The sequence below is a fragment of the Squalius cephalus genome (assembly GCF_949319135.1).
Source record: "Squalius cephalus genome assembly, chromosome: 3".
Lineage (NCBI taxonomy): Eukaryota > Metazoa > Chordata > Actinopteri > Cypriniformes > Leuciscidae > Squalius > Squalius cephalus.
In genome coordinates, this window is record NC_137124.1 from 5,369,926 (window position 1) to 5,391,935 (window position 22,010).

General features: G+C 34.8%; 1 protein-coding gene across 1 annotated transcript in view; it reads right to left on the reverse strand.

Annotated features, from left to right (window-relative positions):
- ndrg2 (NDRG family member 2) overlaps nucleotides 1–22,010 on the reverse strand; it is a 65,413-nt gene that overhangs the window by 8,091 nt on the left and 35,312 nt on the right. Inside the window, exon 5 of the mRNA XM_079865980.1 lies at nucleotides 84–204. Within this exon, the coding sequence (XP_079722106.1) occupies nucleotides 84–204 (121 nt within the window). The remainder of the gene's footprint in view (nucleotides 1–83; nucleotides 205–22,010) is intronic.

Genomic DNA, 22,010 nt, shown 5'->3' on the forward strand with positions numbered 1-22,010 from the left:
AGGAGCTGAAGAGGGTTTGACAGGTGTCAAACAGCGTGTATATTAATTTTTCACACTTTTATATATATATAAACATCACGTACCCAGCAGGATAGATGGCCGCGCCCTCCTCCTGTCCCGGAGCGTCCACATGAACCACAGTGAAGTTCTTCACGATCTCCTGCATCTCCTCAAACTTAAACAGGGTGGAGAAGCAGCTCTTACCTGAGAGAGACAGAGAACCAGCGTTTAACTTAAAGTGACTTGACCCGAAGATAAAGTGTCTTGCTAAACAGCACAATGCTGAGGGTTCATGAAGAGCGTGACTTGGGAAGCCCTGACAATGAAGTATTTTAACAGAAAAACTACAACACAACTTCGTCAGGCCGCCATTGTAAATAAGAACTTGTTCTTAATGACTTGCCTGTAAAAATAAAGGTAAAAAAAAAAAAAAAAAAAAAACTCATATGGGTGTTTCTCACATTTACATATACATTCAATTTCATTTGGAGCATATTCAAAACTACACCGTAGGCCCAAAGTGCTGAACATGGCTAATGCCACAAACAAAAAGGATAAAACAAGGTTTAAACATTTTAAGGTTTAAGGTTTAAACATTATTAAAAAGAAAGCTAAAAGCCTTAAGACAACTTCAACTTAAAAGTATATTTACTGACAGCATTTTTTTTACCAAGTTTTTTTTTTTTTTTTTTATAAAATATCGTTCCCTAAAGCCGAGCCGGACCCGGTCCTAGCGACGGTACAGCAACTGTGGCGACGGGACGGGATGTCTCCGTCCTCTCCTTCGGTGAACGAGGCTTACATATGGAACCGAGATGTTAGCTGAAGCTATTAGCTAAACGAAAAGCTGAAGATGCGTTGCACATGCTGCTCATTATATACTCTACCTGCGCTGCGAGGCAGAGTTTTCAATTATCGCATGCTAATGTGCATTGACTTTTTTTGCATAGTTTACACTCAAAGAAGATTGGCCTCTCTAGCGAGATTCCTATTTATCGGTCAGTCCGAAGTGGCATCGAACATGACCGAGTAAAAGGGAACTGAATCTGAATTTTCAGGAAACTGAGAAATGTCTTTTGTTTACATTTCAGTTAATTCATTCATTCATGCATTAAAAAGACTCAGTTTACACAGGCTACTGTTTAGAAGTCTAATTCCCGAAGGAATCTTTAATTCAAGTAGAATCTTTTAAATTAATCATTTGAACTTAGAAAATAGTCTTACTTCTGGAGAACTTCACATGCAATAATAGAAACGTCCAGCGAATACAACAGTTTTTTTTTCTCATGCACTTTGACTCTGTTTGCCCAGTTAAACACACTCATCAAGCATTAACCACAAGAACTGAGTGTGAAGAGCTCATTTGTAGGTGTGATGTGCATAGATGCCTTTAAACCATCTATATTATTAATAGATGCAGCAACACTTGTATTGAAAAAAAAGTGTTTGCGGTGCATTTCCAAGAAACAAGGTGCTTTTTCACACCTGCCTCCAATAAATATCAGTCCAGTGATCGTCTCAGACACTGCTGACGCTTTCTGAACTTCAGCTCAGACTCTTCGAGACCTTCATTTACACAAGCTCAAGAACAACGCAAAGGTAAACCTGCATCCTGTTCAAATGACTGAAAAATGTGAAAAAATTATAAAAAATATTATTATCTAGTTATTTGGTGAATGTAATGTATATGAAGTTTTTGCAGCTCATTCGGTGTAACACGTGTAAAGAAGATGACTTTTTCTTCATGTAATAATACTTCTAGTGTTAAAATGAAGACAGCTGATATAGATTGTGTGATTTTTTTACATGAACAACTTCACACATCCAACAAAAAATCACCAGCTGTGACTGCAAACGTGAAACGTGAATGTTAGACAAGATCCTGCAGCATTTGAGACTCGATCTAATGAATCACAATCAGATTTAGTATCAAAATTAGCTTTATAGCTCCCCACTCTATTGATTAATGTCAGTAGTATATGGCTACTTAATGTATGATCAAAATTAACATTCAACAGTAGATATTAATTTGATCAAAATGATGAATGTGGATATTTTATGCACTTGCTCTAATAAGTATTTAAAGTCATAATTTTGACTTAGTATAGTACTGTATGTCATCATTTCAACTTTTTAATCTAATAATTTTGATTTATGTCACAATCAGATTTTCAATACAAGAAATTCAATACAAGTAATATTTTTTTCGTGGCAGAAATGGGCTTCCATAAATATTAGATTGAAAATGCAAAAAACTTGAATTAAAAAAGTTGAAATAAATTAAAACTGAAAATAAAACTGAAATAAAAATTAAATTAAAACTAAATAGACCCCCCCCCCCCCCTAAAAAAATAAAAATAAAAATAAAAATTATATATATATATATATATTAGGGCTGGGAATCGATTAAAAAAAATTAACTAATTAATTGCACAATTTGCTGTAATTAATTGCAATTAATTGCATTTCCACCAAGCTTGTAATCATCAATAATTAAACTTAGAATCACCGGAAAAAAAGGAACAGAAAATAGCCCTATATTAAAATAATATTAAACATCAATATATCAATGTATTATTCTTTTTCAATAATCAATCAACAATCAATTTAAGATTTTTTTCCCAATTTTTTTAACTAATTATAAAAATGAACTATAGTCCTAAAAAAGCTATTATTACCAGAGCATTATTACTCTCCCTCAAGTTGTTCCAAACCTTTATATCTTTCTTTCTTCTGCTGAACACAAAAGAAGATATTTTGAAGAAAGTCGGTAACCAAACGACTGATGGACCCCATTGATTCCATAGTAGGAAAAAAAAATACTATGGAAGTCAATGGGGACCAGCAACTGTTTAATTACCAACCTTCTTTAAAATATCTTGTTTTGTGTTTAGCAGAAGAAAGGAAATCATACAGGTTTGGAACAACTTGAGGGAGAGTAAATGACAGAATTTTCATTTTTGGGTGAACTATCCCTTTAACATTGTTGCCCAGCAATATCCTACTATACCAGCTCAGCAAGCAGAAGTCTAAAGAGAAATTTCACCTTATTTGAGCGGACTTTGCTTTTCCAGTGCTCGGTACATGATTGAAGCGTTTGGGCCGTGAACGACAGAGCAGAACGCGCAGCGCAAACACGGAGTCGAACATTTAGCAGAGAGCGCTGCTGCCTACACCTATGGCCGACACACACACACACACACACACACACACACACACACACACACACACACACACACACACAGACACACGGAACGGAGAGTGCGGCGGCGCACACGGAGCGGAAAAGACCCGCTCATGAAAGCTGCGCGAGAATGAAACCCGATGCACAAATTTGGGCTTTTCAATAGCAGCCGCAACAGGAAATCATTAAAACGAGACAAAAAAAAAAGTGCTGCGTTAAATGCGTTATTATTTTTTAACGCGTTAAACATTTCAAATTAATCGCACAGATTAACGCGTTAATTCCCCCAGCCCTAATATATATATATCAATAAATAGTAGTAAAATAGTATATTAAAAAGCTAAACAATTAAGGGAATTTGTATGGAACAATTTGTATGGAATGATGCAAAGCAAAATAATCATCAAATTACAGTAAAATGTATAAATAAAATTTAAACAGGTCAATTAGCCATTAAAAATACCTAAATATAGTCAATAGTCTTATTTAGAAAATGTTGATGACTTCATGTAGTAATGTCTCCAACAATTTCGTTCTCACGGCTGGTGTTCGCTGTCTAATTTTTATTCTAGTACATAGAATAAGATCCTTTGCATCAAGACATCCGCTTTTATGTAAAAGCCTAGTATGAGTTAGATTAGTTGTAAAATATTATATGTAACCAGGTTTGAATGATCACATACTGCATGTTTCACTGCAGGAAAATGCTGACCTCATACACACACATGGTTCGCATGGGAAGAAACAACTTAACACATTTAACACATTTCTATTCTCTCACAGCACAAGATACTGAAGAGGGAACTGACACTTGTTAAGAAGATTCTAAACAGGTAAACTGACATAATTTCAGAAAGTGTTTCGATATACTCGATACATCTGTTTTATGACATACCTGCTTACTGTGAGAGTCTATGGTTAGTTATTTCTGGCCAATTGCCATTTAGATGTAGTAGCAAGAGGTTTGCAGTTACTGAATCTGTATGTTTAGCAGTCATGCACTGGTCATGTGTGAGTACTAATGAACTATTATGATAATAACTATTTTAGTTGAAAATATTTAAAACAATTACACTAAAATCAAATTCTCTAAGATTTAAAATATTGTTGAAAACATTTGTTTTTTTTTCAGCTTTAATATGATCTGCTACAAATTTGGCTCAGATCTTCTTCAGACTGTGCTGGTAAAAATCATCATCAAGCTAATGTTAAAAACATGAAATTTGCTATTTATCATACCGTTGCTTTGAGCTTACAGGCGAGCAATGTGCTTACAGGACAGCACCACTTACTGGCAATAATGAATACATTTATACGCCATAATACCATTGTGTCATTGAAATATTTAATTTGATTAGAAAAGGGGTATTTTTCCTTACTGTTATTTATAACAAAGTCTGTCTGATCTTCAGCAAATATATTTTTCAAAAATTATAAAACAAAAATTATATATATCAGTCTATCTGGTCTCACGGCTGTTGTTCGCTCTCTTACTAAACGTCTTCCTTCCTATCCTGCTCTTTTCTCTTGTTGTCAGGATGAGATCAGCTCTCCTCTCGCTCCTCTTCATTCTGGCTCTCAGTGATGGAGCGGATCGCCAGAACAATGACCGATACGACGAGTTCAAGCGAAAACACATTCTTCCAGCTGGGTTTCAAACAGATAGTGTAACTGCTTGGGCAGAGTACCTAGTGAACAATACTCTCTGCGAAAGAACTCCAGTACAATCCTTCATCGATGACACAATAGATAAAGTAACACAAATCTGCAATGGCGCTGGCAAGAATACAGAGAAAAACTATTACAGAAGTACAGAGCTGTTCAAATTGTACTTGATTGAAAGCAAAAACATTACCAAAGAGATGTTAGATTGGGAGTGTATCATTGAGAAATGCAGTACAGCCAAATATTATGTAACTGTTGAATGTGAGGAACATCGACCTGTGCACTATCACGGTCAACGGATTGAAACGGGCAAAAAAAACCCATACCCTTGCTACTATTAGACAATATCATAGCAGGAGATGTTGTATGAAATGTTGCTTTTAAACCATTAATTAAAACACCACATGCATGTTTAAAGTGGATATAATTCCGGAAGCATCTCAATAAAGCTTTCTCTGCAGAGCACAGGTTGGTTTTATAAAATAAACTGATCAAATGTATAGCTTGGATGAATGAAATGTAAGTCACTTATAATAAAAGCATCTGCAAAATGCATTAATGCATCTGTTCTCTTGTGAAATCATTTTAAATGAAGTTCCATGTAACAAAGTTCGGGAGGAGCACGTTCAGGTAATCAACCAATCCGCACAAGAGGAAGCCGGTATAAATATAGCCTTCCCTCACCTCTGTCCCATGACAGTTTGACAGCATCCCTACAAATTACTACATCTGATTTCATGTACGTGTGAATGATATACAAAGTAACTGTTTTAGAAATGTCCTTAAAATGTCTGAATGTCATAGATCAAGAGTATCAAACGCTTCACTAATGTCACCTTTCTTCATCATGTCTGAAGTGTGTTTGAATCAGCTGGTGTATGTGAAGTCAGTTCACACAAGTGACTGTTTATAGAGACACGTCACTTTATTTTATACTCATTTTTATTGTGGTACAGTGTGAATTTCACAGGCATCTCCAAGATTCAAAAACTGCAACTAAACTTGCAAACTTGGCAAAAATGCTTAATGGTGCATTTCCCCCAAAAAACACTGGGTTATGTTCACACCCAAAAAATATCAGAGCAGTGCCGCTTTCTGAACTTCAGCTCAGACTCATCGAGACTCTTTCATTTGCACGAGATCGAGAACTGCACACAGGTAAAGCTTTATCCTCTTCAAATACAGTGCAAAAACTAAATCCTGCAGTTTAGATACTGAGGATCCTCTATTGCCTCTGCTCTGATTAATCATCTCCTGTAAATCAACTTCTTCACATCAAGTTATTATCTTACGTAAAAGCTTTAGTTAGAGCTAGTTGGTTTGTTGTTCAATATTTTGCGGTAAGAATGATTATTTTTATAAGAAATTGATACTTTTATTCAGCAAGGATGCCTTAAATTGATAAAATGTAAAAGAAATGAATTTTGTCCATCAAGGATGCATTAAATTGTCAAAAGTGACAGTAAAGACATTCATAAAGTTACAACAGATTCTATGTCAAATAAATGCTGCAAATAAAAACTGACAGTTTTCACAAAATTATAAAGTAGTACAACTGATTTCAAAATTGATAAAAAAAAATGTTTCTTGAGCATCAAATCATCATATTAGAGTGATTTCTGAAGGATCATGTGACTCTGAAGACTGGAGTAATGATGCTGAAAATCCAGCTTTGATCACAGGAATACATTACAGTTTACAATATATTCACATAGAAAACAACAACGGTTTAACATTGCAATAATATTTCACTGTTTTTACTGTATTTTTGATCATTTAAAAGCAGCCTCGGTGAGCAGAAGAGACTTTAAAGGGACAATATGTAGCTTTTTAGGTATTTTATTATCTAAAATCAATATTTTTATTCATAAATATGCCCTAAATGGTGTACAAATACCTATGCCAATGATCAGACTAATCCTCGTAAACGAAGAATTTATTATCTTTATATACATGGGACGGGTAGGTCCACGGAGGCTTCCATGTAGTTCCACCATCTTGAAAAACTATAATAGCAGAGAGGGACAAAAAGTACTAGGCCAACGCGTTTCCACAACGCGTTTCGTTCAGAACCAGCGTCACGTGACTGAAGCCAGCAGAAGCGGAGGAGCAGAGCAGAGAGAGGCGCTTGTCACTGCCCCGGCAAGTTTAAAAGGCTGCACTGCACGGTTATTTATACACCGTTCATTCATACATACATATGACTCATATGATATGAGTCACAGGATAAGGAGTCCTCGTCGTCGAAAAAGTCCAAAATAGACCGTAAAAGGAAACGTGACCGGAGATTACAAAAACAAGGGTTAATGTCGGGATAGCTAATGCAGGAGAAAGCTTTCAAAAGAGATGCTGAAGTTGCCTGCTTTCTTCTCGACAGGTAAGTCAATGTTACTGTCTTAATTACAAGCTTGTTGTGTTTAGCAGTCATGCACTGGTCATGTGTGAGTACTAATGAACTATTATGATAATATCTATTTTAGTTGAAAATATTTAAAACAATTACACTAAAATCAAATTCTCTAAGATTTAAAATTTTGTTGAAAACATTGTTTTTTTTTGTTTTTTTTGTTTGTTTTGTTTTTTATTAATTTTTTTTATTTTTTATTATACATAAGGTGAACACAGAACACAACAACAGAACACAAAAACAACAATAAAACAGCAGTAATAATAACAGCAATGAAAAAAAAACGCAACGATAAATAATAATAGTAATAAGTAGAAGTATGTAAATAGTATTTAAATAGTAATAGCATGTATACTAATAATGATAATAACATTTTGTGGTGACGGTAACAGTAATATCAGTGATAACAATAACAGTAATAATACAATAATGACACTAAGGATGGTAAGTTGTGTTGACGGCAATAGTAATATCAATAATAATAATAATATATAACATTGATAATAGTGATAATAACAATAACAGTATTGGTACTCATACTAACACAAAAAAAGTTATGATATTGATATTGATAAAATCAATAACAATAATAATAATAACAACATTTATATAAATAATAATAGCAACAGTAATAACAGTAATAACAGTAATACTAAATATATGATATATTTAAATATATTTATATTATCACGATAATGATAATATTTTGTATTGACAGTACAATTGCAATAGTTATATCAATAATAATATAATAACAATAATAACAATAATAATAATAATAATAACAACAATAATAATAATAAAAAATAATAATAATAATAGTAATGCTAAAGATGGCAATGATGATAACACTTTGCGATGACGGCGACAGTGATATCAATAATAATTGTAGTAGTAGTAATAATAATAATACTAATAACAATAATAACAATACACACACGTGTGACACACACCCAACACATACCACACCTCTCCTAGTTTATGTGTCAGTGTGCATGTTTTTTTTCCCCTCTCTTATTTCTTTTTTTTTTTTTTTTTTTTCTTCCCATTCACTTTACAGTTACTATTTGTATGTATGCCTAAGCTGAGGTGGTGCATTAAAAGAAAGGTGAAGTGCATTAAAATCAGCATTTGGTGCATTAAAATCGTGTGTGGTATGTGTTAGGTGTTGACTTGATTTGGTTATATTTTTATATTTTATATATTTATATCATTATTATCATCATCATTTCATTTATTCCATTTATTTATTCATTTATTTATTTTAATCATTTAAGATATACATTATACCATTACCGTCCTTATATCAAGCAAATTATCATCACATCGCCATCATTCCATCACTGCTAAATGTTTCTATGATATTGAAAATATTAATAACCATAATGTCAATAATAATTATAATAATGAAAATACTCACAATATTACTACAACCTTGTATAAATGTTTAATACTAAATGAATACGTAATTAATCAGGATGAGTGTGTCAGATTTGTAATAGTTGGATGAGGTCTGATGTGGAGTGTTGTGATTCCGATATACAGTTGTAATGAGGTGAAAAATATTCTAGGGAGATGTAGTCTATGAGCAAATTTTTCCAGTGTGTTATGTAAATAGTGCTTCGGGATTTCCAGTTCAAGAAGATAGTTTTCTTGGCGATGGCTAAGGCTACAAGGAGCATCCTTTTGTTTGTTATTTCCTGATTGAGAGTTGATAGATCACCTAGTAGACAGAGTAAGGGGGATAATGGGATGCGGCAGCCCAGGAGGCGGGATAGGGATTCAGTGACGTCTTTCCAAAAGTGTTTAATGGGTGGGCAGTGCCATGTGGCATGGATAAATGTGTCCGGACAGTTTTGTGAGCAGTGTGAGCAAATTCCTGATGTGAATCCCATTTTCGCCAGCCTTTCCCCAGTGTAGTGTGTTCTGTGAAGAGTCTTGTACTGTATGAGCTGAAGGTTGGCGTTTTTAGTCATGGAATAAATATTTTTACAAATTTGAGTCCAGAAGTCGGTATTTTTTTTAGTTAGTTGTTTTTTTTTTAGCTTTAATATGATCTGCTACAAATTTGGCTCAGGTCTTCTTCACAAAAAATCATCATCAAGCTAATGTTAAAAACATGAAATTTTCTATTTAGCATACCGTTGCTTTGAGCTTACAGGACAGCACCACTTACTGGCAATAATGAATAAATGTATACACCATAATACCATTGTGTCATTGAAATATTTAATTTGATTAGAAAAGGGGTATTTTTCCTTACTGTTATTTATAACAAAATCTGTCTGATCTTCAACAAATATATTTTTCAAAAATTATATATATCAGTCTTTCTGGTCTCATGGCTGGTGTTCGCTATCTTACTAAACTTCTTCCTTCCTATCCTTTCTCTTGTTGTCAGGATGAGATCAGCTCTTTTCTCAGTCCTCTTCATTCTGGCTCTCAGTGATGGAGCGGATCACCAGAACATTGACCGATACGCCGAGTTCAAGCGAAAACACATTCTTCCAATGAACTTCAATACTGGGGTGGAAAATAACTGGGTAAACCACCTAGTGAACAATTATCTCTGTGACAATAATACCCCAACCGATATATCTTTCATTCAGGAGCGAGAAACCGATATTATAAGTATCTGCAATGGTACTGGCATCCACATGAGGGCTAACTATTACAGCAGTGCAAATCGCATGAGAGTGTACGTTGTCACCAAATATAGGAGCACAAGACAGACATGTATTATTAATAGCTGTACAACAGGCAGATATCTTGTAATTGTTGCCTTTGAGAACAATCTACCTGTGCACTAATAGACAATTCGAAGGAAGGGATGAAGGTCGTTGCTATCAGAGAATGGGACTGTAGAACAATAACTAGCATTTCAATCATACATTAAAAAAGCTATACAACTATACGCAAATGTTTAAGTTGGATATAATTCCAGAAGCATCTCAATAAAATTTGTCTTTGCAAAGCACAGTTCAGTATTATAAAACAAACTGATCAAATGTATAGCTTGAATGCAATGCAAGTCGCTTTGAATAAAAGCATTAATGTAAATGTATCATCTCTGTTTTTTGTTATAATTTTGATGATCTTATGGTATGACATACATGGCCATCAACAGTGGGACATTTAAGCCACTTGCTGCAGAATCTTTTCTCTTCACTTGCATCATTTTCTTCATGATGTTTGAATTGATACAATCTGAATACAAAACACTAAAGCAGAAACATGTTTGTGGGGCGTTTCCAAAAATAAAAAAAAATAAAACTGTTCAACTCAAAAAATATCAGTCAAAGTGAGCATCTCTGACTCGGTTGACGCTTTCTTAACTCCAGCTCAGACTATATGAGGTCCTTTAATTCACAAAGTTGCACGGCAGCACAAGGGAAAATCTGTACACTGCACAAGGTTAGTTCAGAGAATGTCTGGAGGATTCATCACATCAATATATGAAGCGTATTTATTTAAAAGCTTTAGTAAGAGTTTAGTTAAAAAAATATATATGTTGACTTAAAAAAAAAAAAAATCATGATTAAATTATTATATACTACGTTACAGTACAGCAAATGCTGATGTCAAATACAAACCGTTTGCATGAGAACAAACAGTTTCACACAGTATTTATGCTTTCACATCACAAAATATCTAAGCATTGTTGGAGAGGTCAGTAAGACTAACAATCTCTAAAGGATTGCATTTTTTAAGTTCTCAGGTAAATTTTCACTAATTTGTGACTGTGTTATAATGAATTCAGAAAGTGTGTTGATTGAATCATGTTTTGATGATTTTAGTGCATGAATGAAGTCAGTTCTGCTCTAGTGATGTCCGATTCTTGAACGAATCAGTCTTTGAGCTCATAACCAGTCAAGCCAGTTTACATAATCAAACTGAATCGAACTTTAGTTACAGGCTGATGACACAAGACGCACGTCTGAATGAGCCAGTGAGCATATTTGGACCGGTTATTGAATTCAGTCATTGAGGCGATTCTAACTGTTGAAGTTCTTCAAGGATTACTTCAGCAAACTTTGACATTTAGAACGGGCTCATTCGGTTCTTTTGTCTTAATAAGAATCTGGTGTGACATCATGATTGACAGCTGTCCTAGTGTTTTAAATTGAAAGAGTCGTGATATCAAGGTCCCGCCCTCACTCGCAGAATCGGTGAGTGCAGTTTACTGCAGAACAACTCATTATGTAGGTGTGAAATAAACAGTTCTGGAAATGTAGAAGTTAAAGTTGAAGCTCCTGTCGATTGTATAACCCCGCCCATCTTGTTACCTGATTATTGGTTGATTTGCCCCACCTGTCCTCCATCGTTACCTGCTTTGTTTGCTCTCCCTATTATTCTAGTGTTTGCTGTCCTGTGCTGGATCGTCGTCCCTCATGTTTCCTGTTCCTGTATAGTCCAGTTGCCTGTCTTGCTTCCCCCACAGGGTTGTTTTTGTTTTATTTTATGCTTAATAAAACCTAGTGATGGGAAACTGAGGCTTTCATCAAATTGTGCCAAAAAAAGGTTCATTACTCGAAGCTTTTAACACAATGCGCATTAGTGACATCTGGTGGTCAGACTTGTTTTCTCCACCATATGAATTACAGCAGAGCAGAAAAAGTCTGTGACATACAAGTGTGGGATGAATACAGTTCTATCTCATCTGATCTTTTCTCATCTAAATGAATTTGTGCCAATGAGACCACAACTCGTGTCATGTGTGGCCTGGTCAACGGATTCACATATTGATCAATAATATAAAATATACAAGTATGTGATCATAATTATAGTAATTGAAATTGAAAAGATATTTTGGGTGTTCTGTTTTAAAAATATATATAAATGATGTTATACGGAAGTGTAGTGTTAAAACATAAAAAAAGAAAAGAAAAGCGCATTGCTCTGCATTTGAGTCCTCGCTACTTTCATCAACACAAACCCTGACAGTGTGGGTGAAAGAGGCTGAGATAAGGAGGAGAGATAAGGGTTAGCAGTCATTCCCTCCATGTGAGGAAGATCCGTGTAGATCCGCTCTGACCGACAACAAAGTCGCACAACCAAGAGAAGGGGTGTTGCTGCGTCTATATTCGCCTGCTTATACCACGCCCTAGAAGTGTGTATTCTTTTAGTGAAGAAAACGTAGATACTTTTGAGTGTGTAGCAGAAGAGTAGACAAGCTTTGGGATACACTATCATGTCATACAATAACATCTTTATCGGTTGCTCTCTGTCGCTTAGTCACACTCATCCTGTCACGTAAACTGACCTGTAAATCAACTTGTCAAAGATAAAATCCTCCACATTTAATCTACTTTAATTTCCTACTGTATCGGAGAGAAATGCAGAGACACGTTGATCTGCAGTCGTGGGTCTTTCATGCGGAGACTCTCATATTAATGCATAATGATGCATTTAAAAGTGAATGGCCAAACGGATCTTTATAAAAGTTGTTGTTGCAGATGAAATAAAGAAAACACAAAGGTAAACCTGCATTCTGTTCAAATGACAGAAATATAAAAAATCTATTCATAAAAAATGTGATGATATTATTATCTAGTTATTTATCTAGTATATATCTACGTTTGTACAGCTCGTAAACACATTGTGTAAAGCAGATTATTTTTTCTATATGCAATAATAATCCTAGTGTTGAAATGAAGACAGTTATGATGATGATTGTGATTTTTATATGAACTTGACTCCATACATCCACTAAAAACCCCCAGCTGTGACTGCAAACGTGAGCTTTATAGCTTTATAGCTGCCCACTCTATTGGTTAATGTCATTCATTTATGCAAGTAGTATATGGCTAAAGATCAAGTTTAACATTCAACACTAGATATTAATTTGATCAAAATGATGAATGTGCTTCTTTTATGCACTTGCTCTAAGTATGTAAAGTCATAATTTCGACTTAGTGTGTCATCATTTTAACTTTGTAATCGTAGTATTTTGTTATAAAATAATTTCGACTTTTATGCATAGGGCTGGGTATCGAGTTGAATACTTTTTCAGGCTATTCATACTGGCTACCTTTGCAGAGCACAGTTTGGTTTAATCTCTGTTCTTTGTGATTCAGTTATTTTGATTATCTTTCAGGTGTGACATGAAGTGGCGTCAAAAGACTCTTTTAGTCACATAAAATCAAACATCTGAGCATCATTAATTGGACACTACAGGATAATTTCTCCTCTCTAACGTCATTTTTCTTGATCATGTTTGAAGTGTCAGTGTGTTTGAATCAGATGGTGTTATGGAGATTTTTTAAAATGTTTTATGAAGTTTACTATACAAAAACAGGGTGTATTTTCACTCCTCGGCCTAATAGTAATATCAGTTCAGTGATGCTTTCTGACCTTCAGCTCAGACTCAAAAATACTTATTCATTTGTACAAGCTCAATAATGGCACACAAATAAAGCCTGTTCAAATACAGTTCAAACTCCTACGGGATAATTTACGATGCATCTGTTTTAAAATGTTATTCTAGTACATAGATGCAATAGGATAATTTGCATCAAGATAGTAGGCTTCACATAAAAGCTATAGCACGAGTTCGATTAGTTCTAAAAGATTAAACTTCACCAGGGTTGAATGATCACACACTGAAGTCTACATTGCAGGAAATGCTGACGTCAAACACACTAACGTTTCGCATGGGAAGAAACCTTGTTAAAACAGTTTCACACATTTGTATTCTTTCACAGCACAGAAAACTGAAGAACTGAGACTCGCTGAGACTCTATCAACATCTAAACAGGTAAACTGACATGATATTTGCTGTAAATATGTATGGTTTGTAATTATTGCACAGAATCTTTATGTTTTCAGTCAAGCACTGGTGACACAGTGTGAGCACTAATGAACTATTAAGCTAATAACTATTTCAGCAATAACTTTTGAACCAAATGGACTAGAAACCAAATTCTGTACTTTTCTGAACTCGTCCAACAGCTTTACTATGATCTGATCAAAATTTGGCTGTGTTGATAAAAGTCATCATCAAATTAAAGTTAAAATTATGAAATTTGCTAATTATAGTTACAGTGAATTGAGATTAGATAAAAGCAATGTCATGACACTTAGCAAAGGGGTGGCATTAATAAATAAATATATGTACAGTATTTGTACAAACCATGGCCAAAATATCAATGTAATATTATATATGAATACTTAGATTTTTTCCAAGGTCAATCATAATCCTTACTGCCATTTTTAACTGATTATACTGATGAACAAAGTTGGTCAAATCTTCAACAAAACTGGTTCAGATTATCACAAACCTTGATTTTCAAAACCGTTTGCTTGTAAAATTGTATTTAGTTTGGTTCATTTCCACAAAGCCTTGAGAAAATAGCATTTAAAATTTCTGGTAAAGGTGCCACATACTAATCAAAACTTATAAAGCTATAGATATTGGTGAATCTCTTCATAATCTTTCAAGTAATCTGTCCTAAAAACCAGAATGCAATGAGTAAACAACCGACGTATGCATTCATTACATTGAAGAAATAGTTGATTATCTTTTTAACTGTGAATCTGTCTGTCTCTCTTCTGTGTCCAGGATGAGATCGGCGGTTCTTCTCGTGCTCTTTTTCACGCTCAGTGATGGGTCGAATAACATCAGTTTCAGCAGCAATGAACCGGAGGTGTTTTCTAACTGGGTGCAACCCTGCGAGAGATCTCTAGATAACAACGGATATGATAGGTTTAAACGCAGACACGTGCTCTCGCGTCGTTTCAACACCAGCCGGGCACAAGATTGGGAAGATTACCTAACAAGAAGGCATCTATGTCACAGAGAACCTCCACAGTCCTTCCTCCATAAAAGCGACGGCAATAGCGCCGTAAGAATCTGCAACGGACGAGGCAACAGAGTCACACAAAACCGGTGCATCAGTAAGAGAAAGTTCAGGGTGTTCATTGTTCAAAATGCTTTAAGAAATGGACGGTGTGAAGTTTGGACTCCAGTCCGGTCTGTGGAGCGTTATGTGACTGTGTCTTGTGAGGTCCTTGAAAACCGTTGTTTGCCTGTTCACTATGTGACACAAACTAGAAGTAGACCATCCTCACCCGGTCCGACCTGCAGACCTCAGACAGTTTAGCAGATGTTAAGGCATGTGCACTTCAATGTGTGTGGGATTTAATAGCACATGTACTTGAAAAAAAAAGAATTACACATTTCACATTTAGAAACTGCTAGTAAATTTCACAAATAAATACAAAGAAACGGCAAGTACTGTAGCACAATGAAGTAAATATTTGGAAGTTGAAAGAATGAAATAGTATTTTCATGTAAAATGTACTCAATCTGTTGTTTGTACAACTTTGAAAAATAGTATACAGTACTTCATCTCTAAATGATGTTTGCCAAAATAATCTAAGTCGAATGCCAACATTTATAAGCTTCCCTTCTACCATCGACATTGCTATATTGCCATACATGTTTAAATGCTAAATGCATGTTTATCATCTCAATACAGCTTTCTTTTTATAGTTCAGTATTATAAAATGAACTTGTTGAATGTATAGCTTGAATGCAATGCAAGTGGCGTTTTTGAATAAAAGCATCAGCCTAATCATTAATGTCTCATCTCAGTTCTTTTGTGAAAGTATTTAAAAACCTTTAAAGTAGTACGATATACAAAGATGCCAAAAGTATCTCTTTTAGACATTTAAAGCAGGATCTTTTCTAACATTTAATCATCAATGTGTTTGAATCATTGTTTCATTCTCATTTTTATGTGAGGACAGAATCTCGGAGATACAAAAACTGCAACAAAATTGTGCTTGATGGCAAGAAACGCATTTGCGGTGCGTAAAAAAAAACAAAAAACAGGCCATATTTTCCGCCTGCCTTTTTTCCACCCAATAAATATGAGTCCAGAGACGCTTATAAACTTCAGCTCAGACTCAACAGGACTCTTTCATTTGCACAAGCTCAAGAAACACAAAGGTGAATCTGAATACAGAACAAATGTAAATCATACTGTTCAGATAATACATCTGTTATGTCCAATAGCGTCTGACTGCACACTTGCACTCGCACGCTCAGACACGAGCGCTTCCTCTGCCTGTGACGTCACTTGCAATCAACACAAATTATGTGCCGAAATATGTTTCCAGCAGCTCATTCGCATTGTATTGACGCTGTTAATGCACTTGCGTGCTATAACGCCACTGAAATCTCCCCCAAAAGTTATATTTTGCAGCTTACGTTCATCAAAATATTATGTTATATTATTTATTTGGCATTCAAGTAGACTGTTTCAATATAACAGCAAAGCTAATGACCGTCAAGCATACAAAGGAACTATTAGGTCTAAACAATTTAAAAACTAAACAAGAGACACATTGGCACATTATGTACTTCAGGACACTTGGCTGTAGATGGCAGTGAGGACAGTGCAGGTGATGTTGAGGTCAAATGAACCACTGCAGATGAAGTTTTAGAGGATTGAAGGGATACATTTGATGAGCATATTTGTGAGTGAGCTTCCATAACGTATCCAGAGGTGGAAAGTCCAGGGGTCAGAAAGTAAAAGTCCTGCCATATGTTTATTCCACCCATGAACTCACACAGCAAAAACTCCAGTGTTAAATGAACTCTCCTGGGAGTTTGTTTGGCTCCAGACTCAAGAGTGTTAAAGTTAATGAGATAATTTAGTGATTGATTGAGTGAAGATTGAGCATTATTGAAGACATCTGATGTTAACAAGCAGAATCACTGAAGGAGAAAATCTCTTTTTTAAGTTACCATTATGGTGATCAGTGTTTGCTTTAGTTGGGCTCTTTTGACCCTTAATCTATTAACATTAGAACAAACACATTAGAATAAACAAAGAGAAAGTTGATCAGGTGGTGTTGGTTATATTTTGACATAATCATCATTTGACCTGAAACACAAAACTCATTTAGAGAGTTAGGTTTACCTTGTTGATTACAACAGCCTGTGATTCTACAGTATTTCTTAAAAGTTGTTCTGATCAAAAGACTTAAAGTATTATAATAATATAAAGTATTATAATATACAGTATACTTATTATAAGTATTTTATTTGAACACACAGACATGAAGAATCAGCCTGTGATTCTCAACAATGGTGACAATAATAAAGCATGTTGCAGTGCATTCTGGGTGCCACCAATCACAACTCATTCATGGCTCCCATCATGCACTGCAGTATGAATAAATGATGATCTAAATTGTCTTAGTAATTTCCTTTTTCTAACTGAATATTCTTTTTGTCACCATTGTTGAGAATCATACACTGAATCTTAATGTCTGTGTGTGCCTTAAAGGAAAATTTTTATTTTATTTTATTTTATTTTTTTTTTTTATATACCAGAACATTAAGAAATCACTTGGATTATACTGAAAAATCTGGATCTTATTCTGTAGAATCACTGTGATGCTGTAATGATCAATATACATTTAAGTATGGATAAAAGCATCTGTCAAATGCATAAATGTAAATGTAAGTCAGAGATAAGGCTCTAAGTGAGTTCAGTGATTCAGGTCAAATAAAGATTATGTTAAAACATAACCAACACCACCTGATAAACTTTTCATGTTGTTCATCTGACTGGTATAACTCAGATACAGCAGCCAAATTAAACATAACGTCAATAGTTTAAGGGTCAAGAGCCCAACTAAAGCAAACACTGATCACCATAATGGTAACTTAAAAAAGAGATTTTCTCCTTTGGTGATTCTGCTTGTTAACATCAAATGTCTTCAATAATGCTCAATCATCACTCAATCAATCACTAAATTATCTCATTAACTTTAACACGCTTGGAGCCAAATAAGCTCACAGAAGAGTTCATTTAACACTGGAGTTTCTGCTGTGTGAGTTCATGGGTGGAATAAACATATGGCAGGACTTTTACTTTCTGACCCCTGGACTTTCCACCTCTGAACGTATCTCCTGAGAACAGTTTTGCTGCAATTGGGACAATGATATAAATGTATATGCTTTTTCAATATATGATAATATGTTTTACGTTAATTTACACGACTTTTAATCTCTGATATACAAATATATTAGGCCTAACAAGCCAACCACTCACAATCTTAAAAACATAAACGAAACTATTTAATAGAGTGGTATATAAACTCTCTTTACATGGCTTGCACGTTGAAACCACTATAGTTTACTGTCCCTGTTGTGTATTTTTACGAATCACTAAAGACTTAAAAGTAGTTGATGATGATGATGATGATGATGAAGACAACAATATTTGCATTAGGGTGGTTGGCTTCAGGGCAAGGCATAAACTGCAGTGATATTAAGTGCAACATGATGTGCACTGTGGTACGAGGGGGGTTTCAGAAACTAAAATGATTGATTGGTGCATGATGCATCTGTAATGAAACCAATGATAATATTGATATTAGAACCGTGTGAGGTGAGGCGGAGTCACTCTATGCAAATTCCGCAGACCCATGGCATTTCCTTGCCATTGGCTCTTTTTGTAATACTTGAAGGTAATAGGCTTCTAAGCGCAACCCCATTCGTCTCCCCGACGTAACTCGTAGTGACAACAAAAGGGAACTGTACTTCATTACTGTCCACCTTTGGCTCTTAGTAACTTCATGTTTTCTTTTTAAGATTTCAGAGAACCCAAAGGAAAAGAGGCAGTAGTCTGATGCAAGACTGATTTTGAAAACCTGAACCGTTGGACCACTTGCAGTTATAATGAAGTCAGACTTCAGAAAGTAATGTTTTTTTTTTTTTTTTTGGTTGTTTTTTTTTTTATAAAGAATTGTATTTTGTATCTTTTTGTCATTGATCGTGTTAAACTGTTAAATAAAATAAATTAACTGTTGTAAAGGTGTCCTTTGTATTCTAAAAGGTTTTTTTTTCCCAAACTTTGAAATGGTCAGGAATTTGTTGACACTCCTTGAGGTGTAGCTGAAATATTAATGTTGTTTCATCATTAACTTGGTACATCAGATGGCAACATTTCTTTGCCACAGTTTTATGTTGACATTAATTTCAGTATTTTCAATGATTCTATTTAGAATCAACATCTCGATAAAAGCTTTCTTTGCAGTGCACAGTTTGTTTATCTAAAATGATCTGATCAAATGTATAGTTTGAATGCAACCTAAGTAGAGGTGGGTAGAGTATTCAAAAAACGGTACTTAAGTAAAAGTACAAGTACTTATAGAAATATTTACTCAAAGTAAAAGTAATAATCTTAATAGTTACTTGAGTAAGAGTAAAAAAGTATCCAATGAAAAAACTACTCAAGTAGCGAGTTACTTCGGATCATATATATATTAATCCCAAGATGTAATGAAACAGTTCACTTACAAGTATACTACAGTACTACTACATTGATATAAGTCTACTTACTACATAAAGTTTGCTCAAAAATATACTTGAACTTTACTTAAGTATGCTTAATCAAATTAACTTGAAGTATACTGTATGTTCATCTTTTCTTATTTCTCAGGTGCCACTTTTGGCTATTCTTGTCTAAGATGCCCTTGTGTAACTTCTTTTCGTTATGTGCACACCATGGACACACTTATACACTCGCACACAAACAGGAACTCCAGACATGCTTATTATTATATTTCTTAATATGCCATGTATGGTAGGGTTTGATCATTGAGTGCTGTGATTGGATGGACTGGACATTGTGGATGATTCTGCTTGATCTTGTGTATAAATATGACTCTTCTGCCTTAATAAACTTGAGAATGTTACGGTTCTGCACAGTCTCTGTGTCTGCTGGATCATTCTCCCGAGATTGAGGTGCCGGTTTCCATCTGATGACTGATAGCTTCGAGGCTGCAGATAGTCTACCTGGAAATTAATCCGACAAATAATCTGAGAACTAAATCAAAATTTGATGTCAGAATTAGCACTGAGTGTGAGTTACATTAGTTAAAGAAGATTAAAGTTCACTGGATGAAACGCTGCAGTAAATGCTACTGTCAAACACACAAACGTTTCACATCACAAGAAACCTTGTTAATTTCAGACTTTTTTTATTCTTTCACAGCAGAAAATACTGAAGAGGGGACTGAGACTTGCATTATAAACGAGTGCTCTGCTCATCATCTAAACAGGTAACCTGACACCATCGTGTGACTTAGTTTTATGTTAAAATGAAGCATGGGATCTGTTTTATGATGTATTGACAGGAACTTATTATGTATGATATAAATATGTATGGTTTGTAATCTTGTATCTTTATGTTTTCAGTCAAGCACTGGTGACACAGTGTGAGCACTAATGAACTATTAAGCTAATAACTATTTCACCAATAACTTTTGAACCAAATGGACTAGAAACCAAATTCTGTACATTCCCGAACTCGTCCTCCAGATTTAATATGATCTGATACAAATTTGGCTGTGTTGATAGAAGTAATCATCAAATTAATGTTAAAATTAGCTAATTATCATAGTTACAGTGAATCAAGCTTACAGAAAAACTGTCATGACACTTAGCAAAGTGGTGGTATTAATAAATAAATATATGTACAGTATTTGTACAAACCATGGGCAAAAACATGTCATTGATATTATATTATATTATATTATATTATATTATATTATATTATAAACCGTATATTTCTATGAATACTTAGATTGTTTCAAGGTCAATCATAAACCTTACTGCCATTTTAAACTGATAAAAATTGGTTCAGATTATCACTACCTACGTATACATTCATTACATTGAAGAAACAGTTGATTATCTTTTTAACTGTGAATCTGTCTGTCTCTCTTCTGTGTCCAGGATGAGATCGGCGGTTCTTCTCGTGCTCTTTTTCACGCTCAGTGATGGGTCGAATAACATCAGTTTCAGCAGCAATGAACCGGAGGTGTTTTCAGACCGTTATTCTAACTGGGTACAACCCTGCCAGAGATCTGTAGATGACGGCGGATATGATAGGTTTAAACACAGACACGTGCTCCCGCAGGGTTTCCTCGCCTTAGAGGACCGATATTGGGAAGATTACCTAACAAAAATGAATCTATGTGGCAGAGAACATGTACAAGCCTTCTTCCGTCAACGCAACAACTTTTTTTTAGTAAGAATCTGCAACGGACGAGGCAACAGAGTCGCAGAAAACCAGTGCATCAGTAAGAGTTTGTACAGGGTGTTCTTTGTTCAAAGTGCTTTTAAAAATGGACGGTGTGAAGTTATAGTCAAGTCTATGTACCAATATGTAACTCTGTCTTGTGAGCTCATTGGAAACCGCTGTTTGCCTGTTCGCTATGTGACACAATCTAGTTCGAAACCATACCCGTCCGGTCCGACCTGCAGACCTTAGATAGTTTAGCAGATGTTAGTAGCATGTGCACTTCAATATATGTGGGATTTATTTTGTAATTTACTGCATTTTCACATTTTGAAAACTGCTAGAAAATGTCACAAATAATTACAAAGAAACGGCAAGTACTAAAGCACAATGAATTAAATATGAAATCTGGAAGTTGAAGGAATGAAATAGAATTTTCATGTAAAATGTCCAATAATCTGTTTTATTTACAACTTTGAGAAATAGTCGTTCTACTTCATCTCTAAATGATGTTTGCCAAAATCACCATAATCTAAGTCGAATGCAAACATTTCTAATCTTCCCTTCTACCATCTCACAGTATCAATGAGACTGAGTGTATGATTGGAAATGTAGGAAAGGCAAATATTATGTAATTGTTAATTGTGACAAACAATCTAGAAGAACTCAATAAGGCTTGAAATGTTGCTTTGACATTGCTATGCTTAAT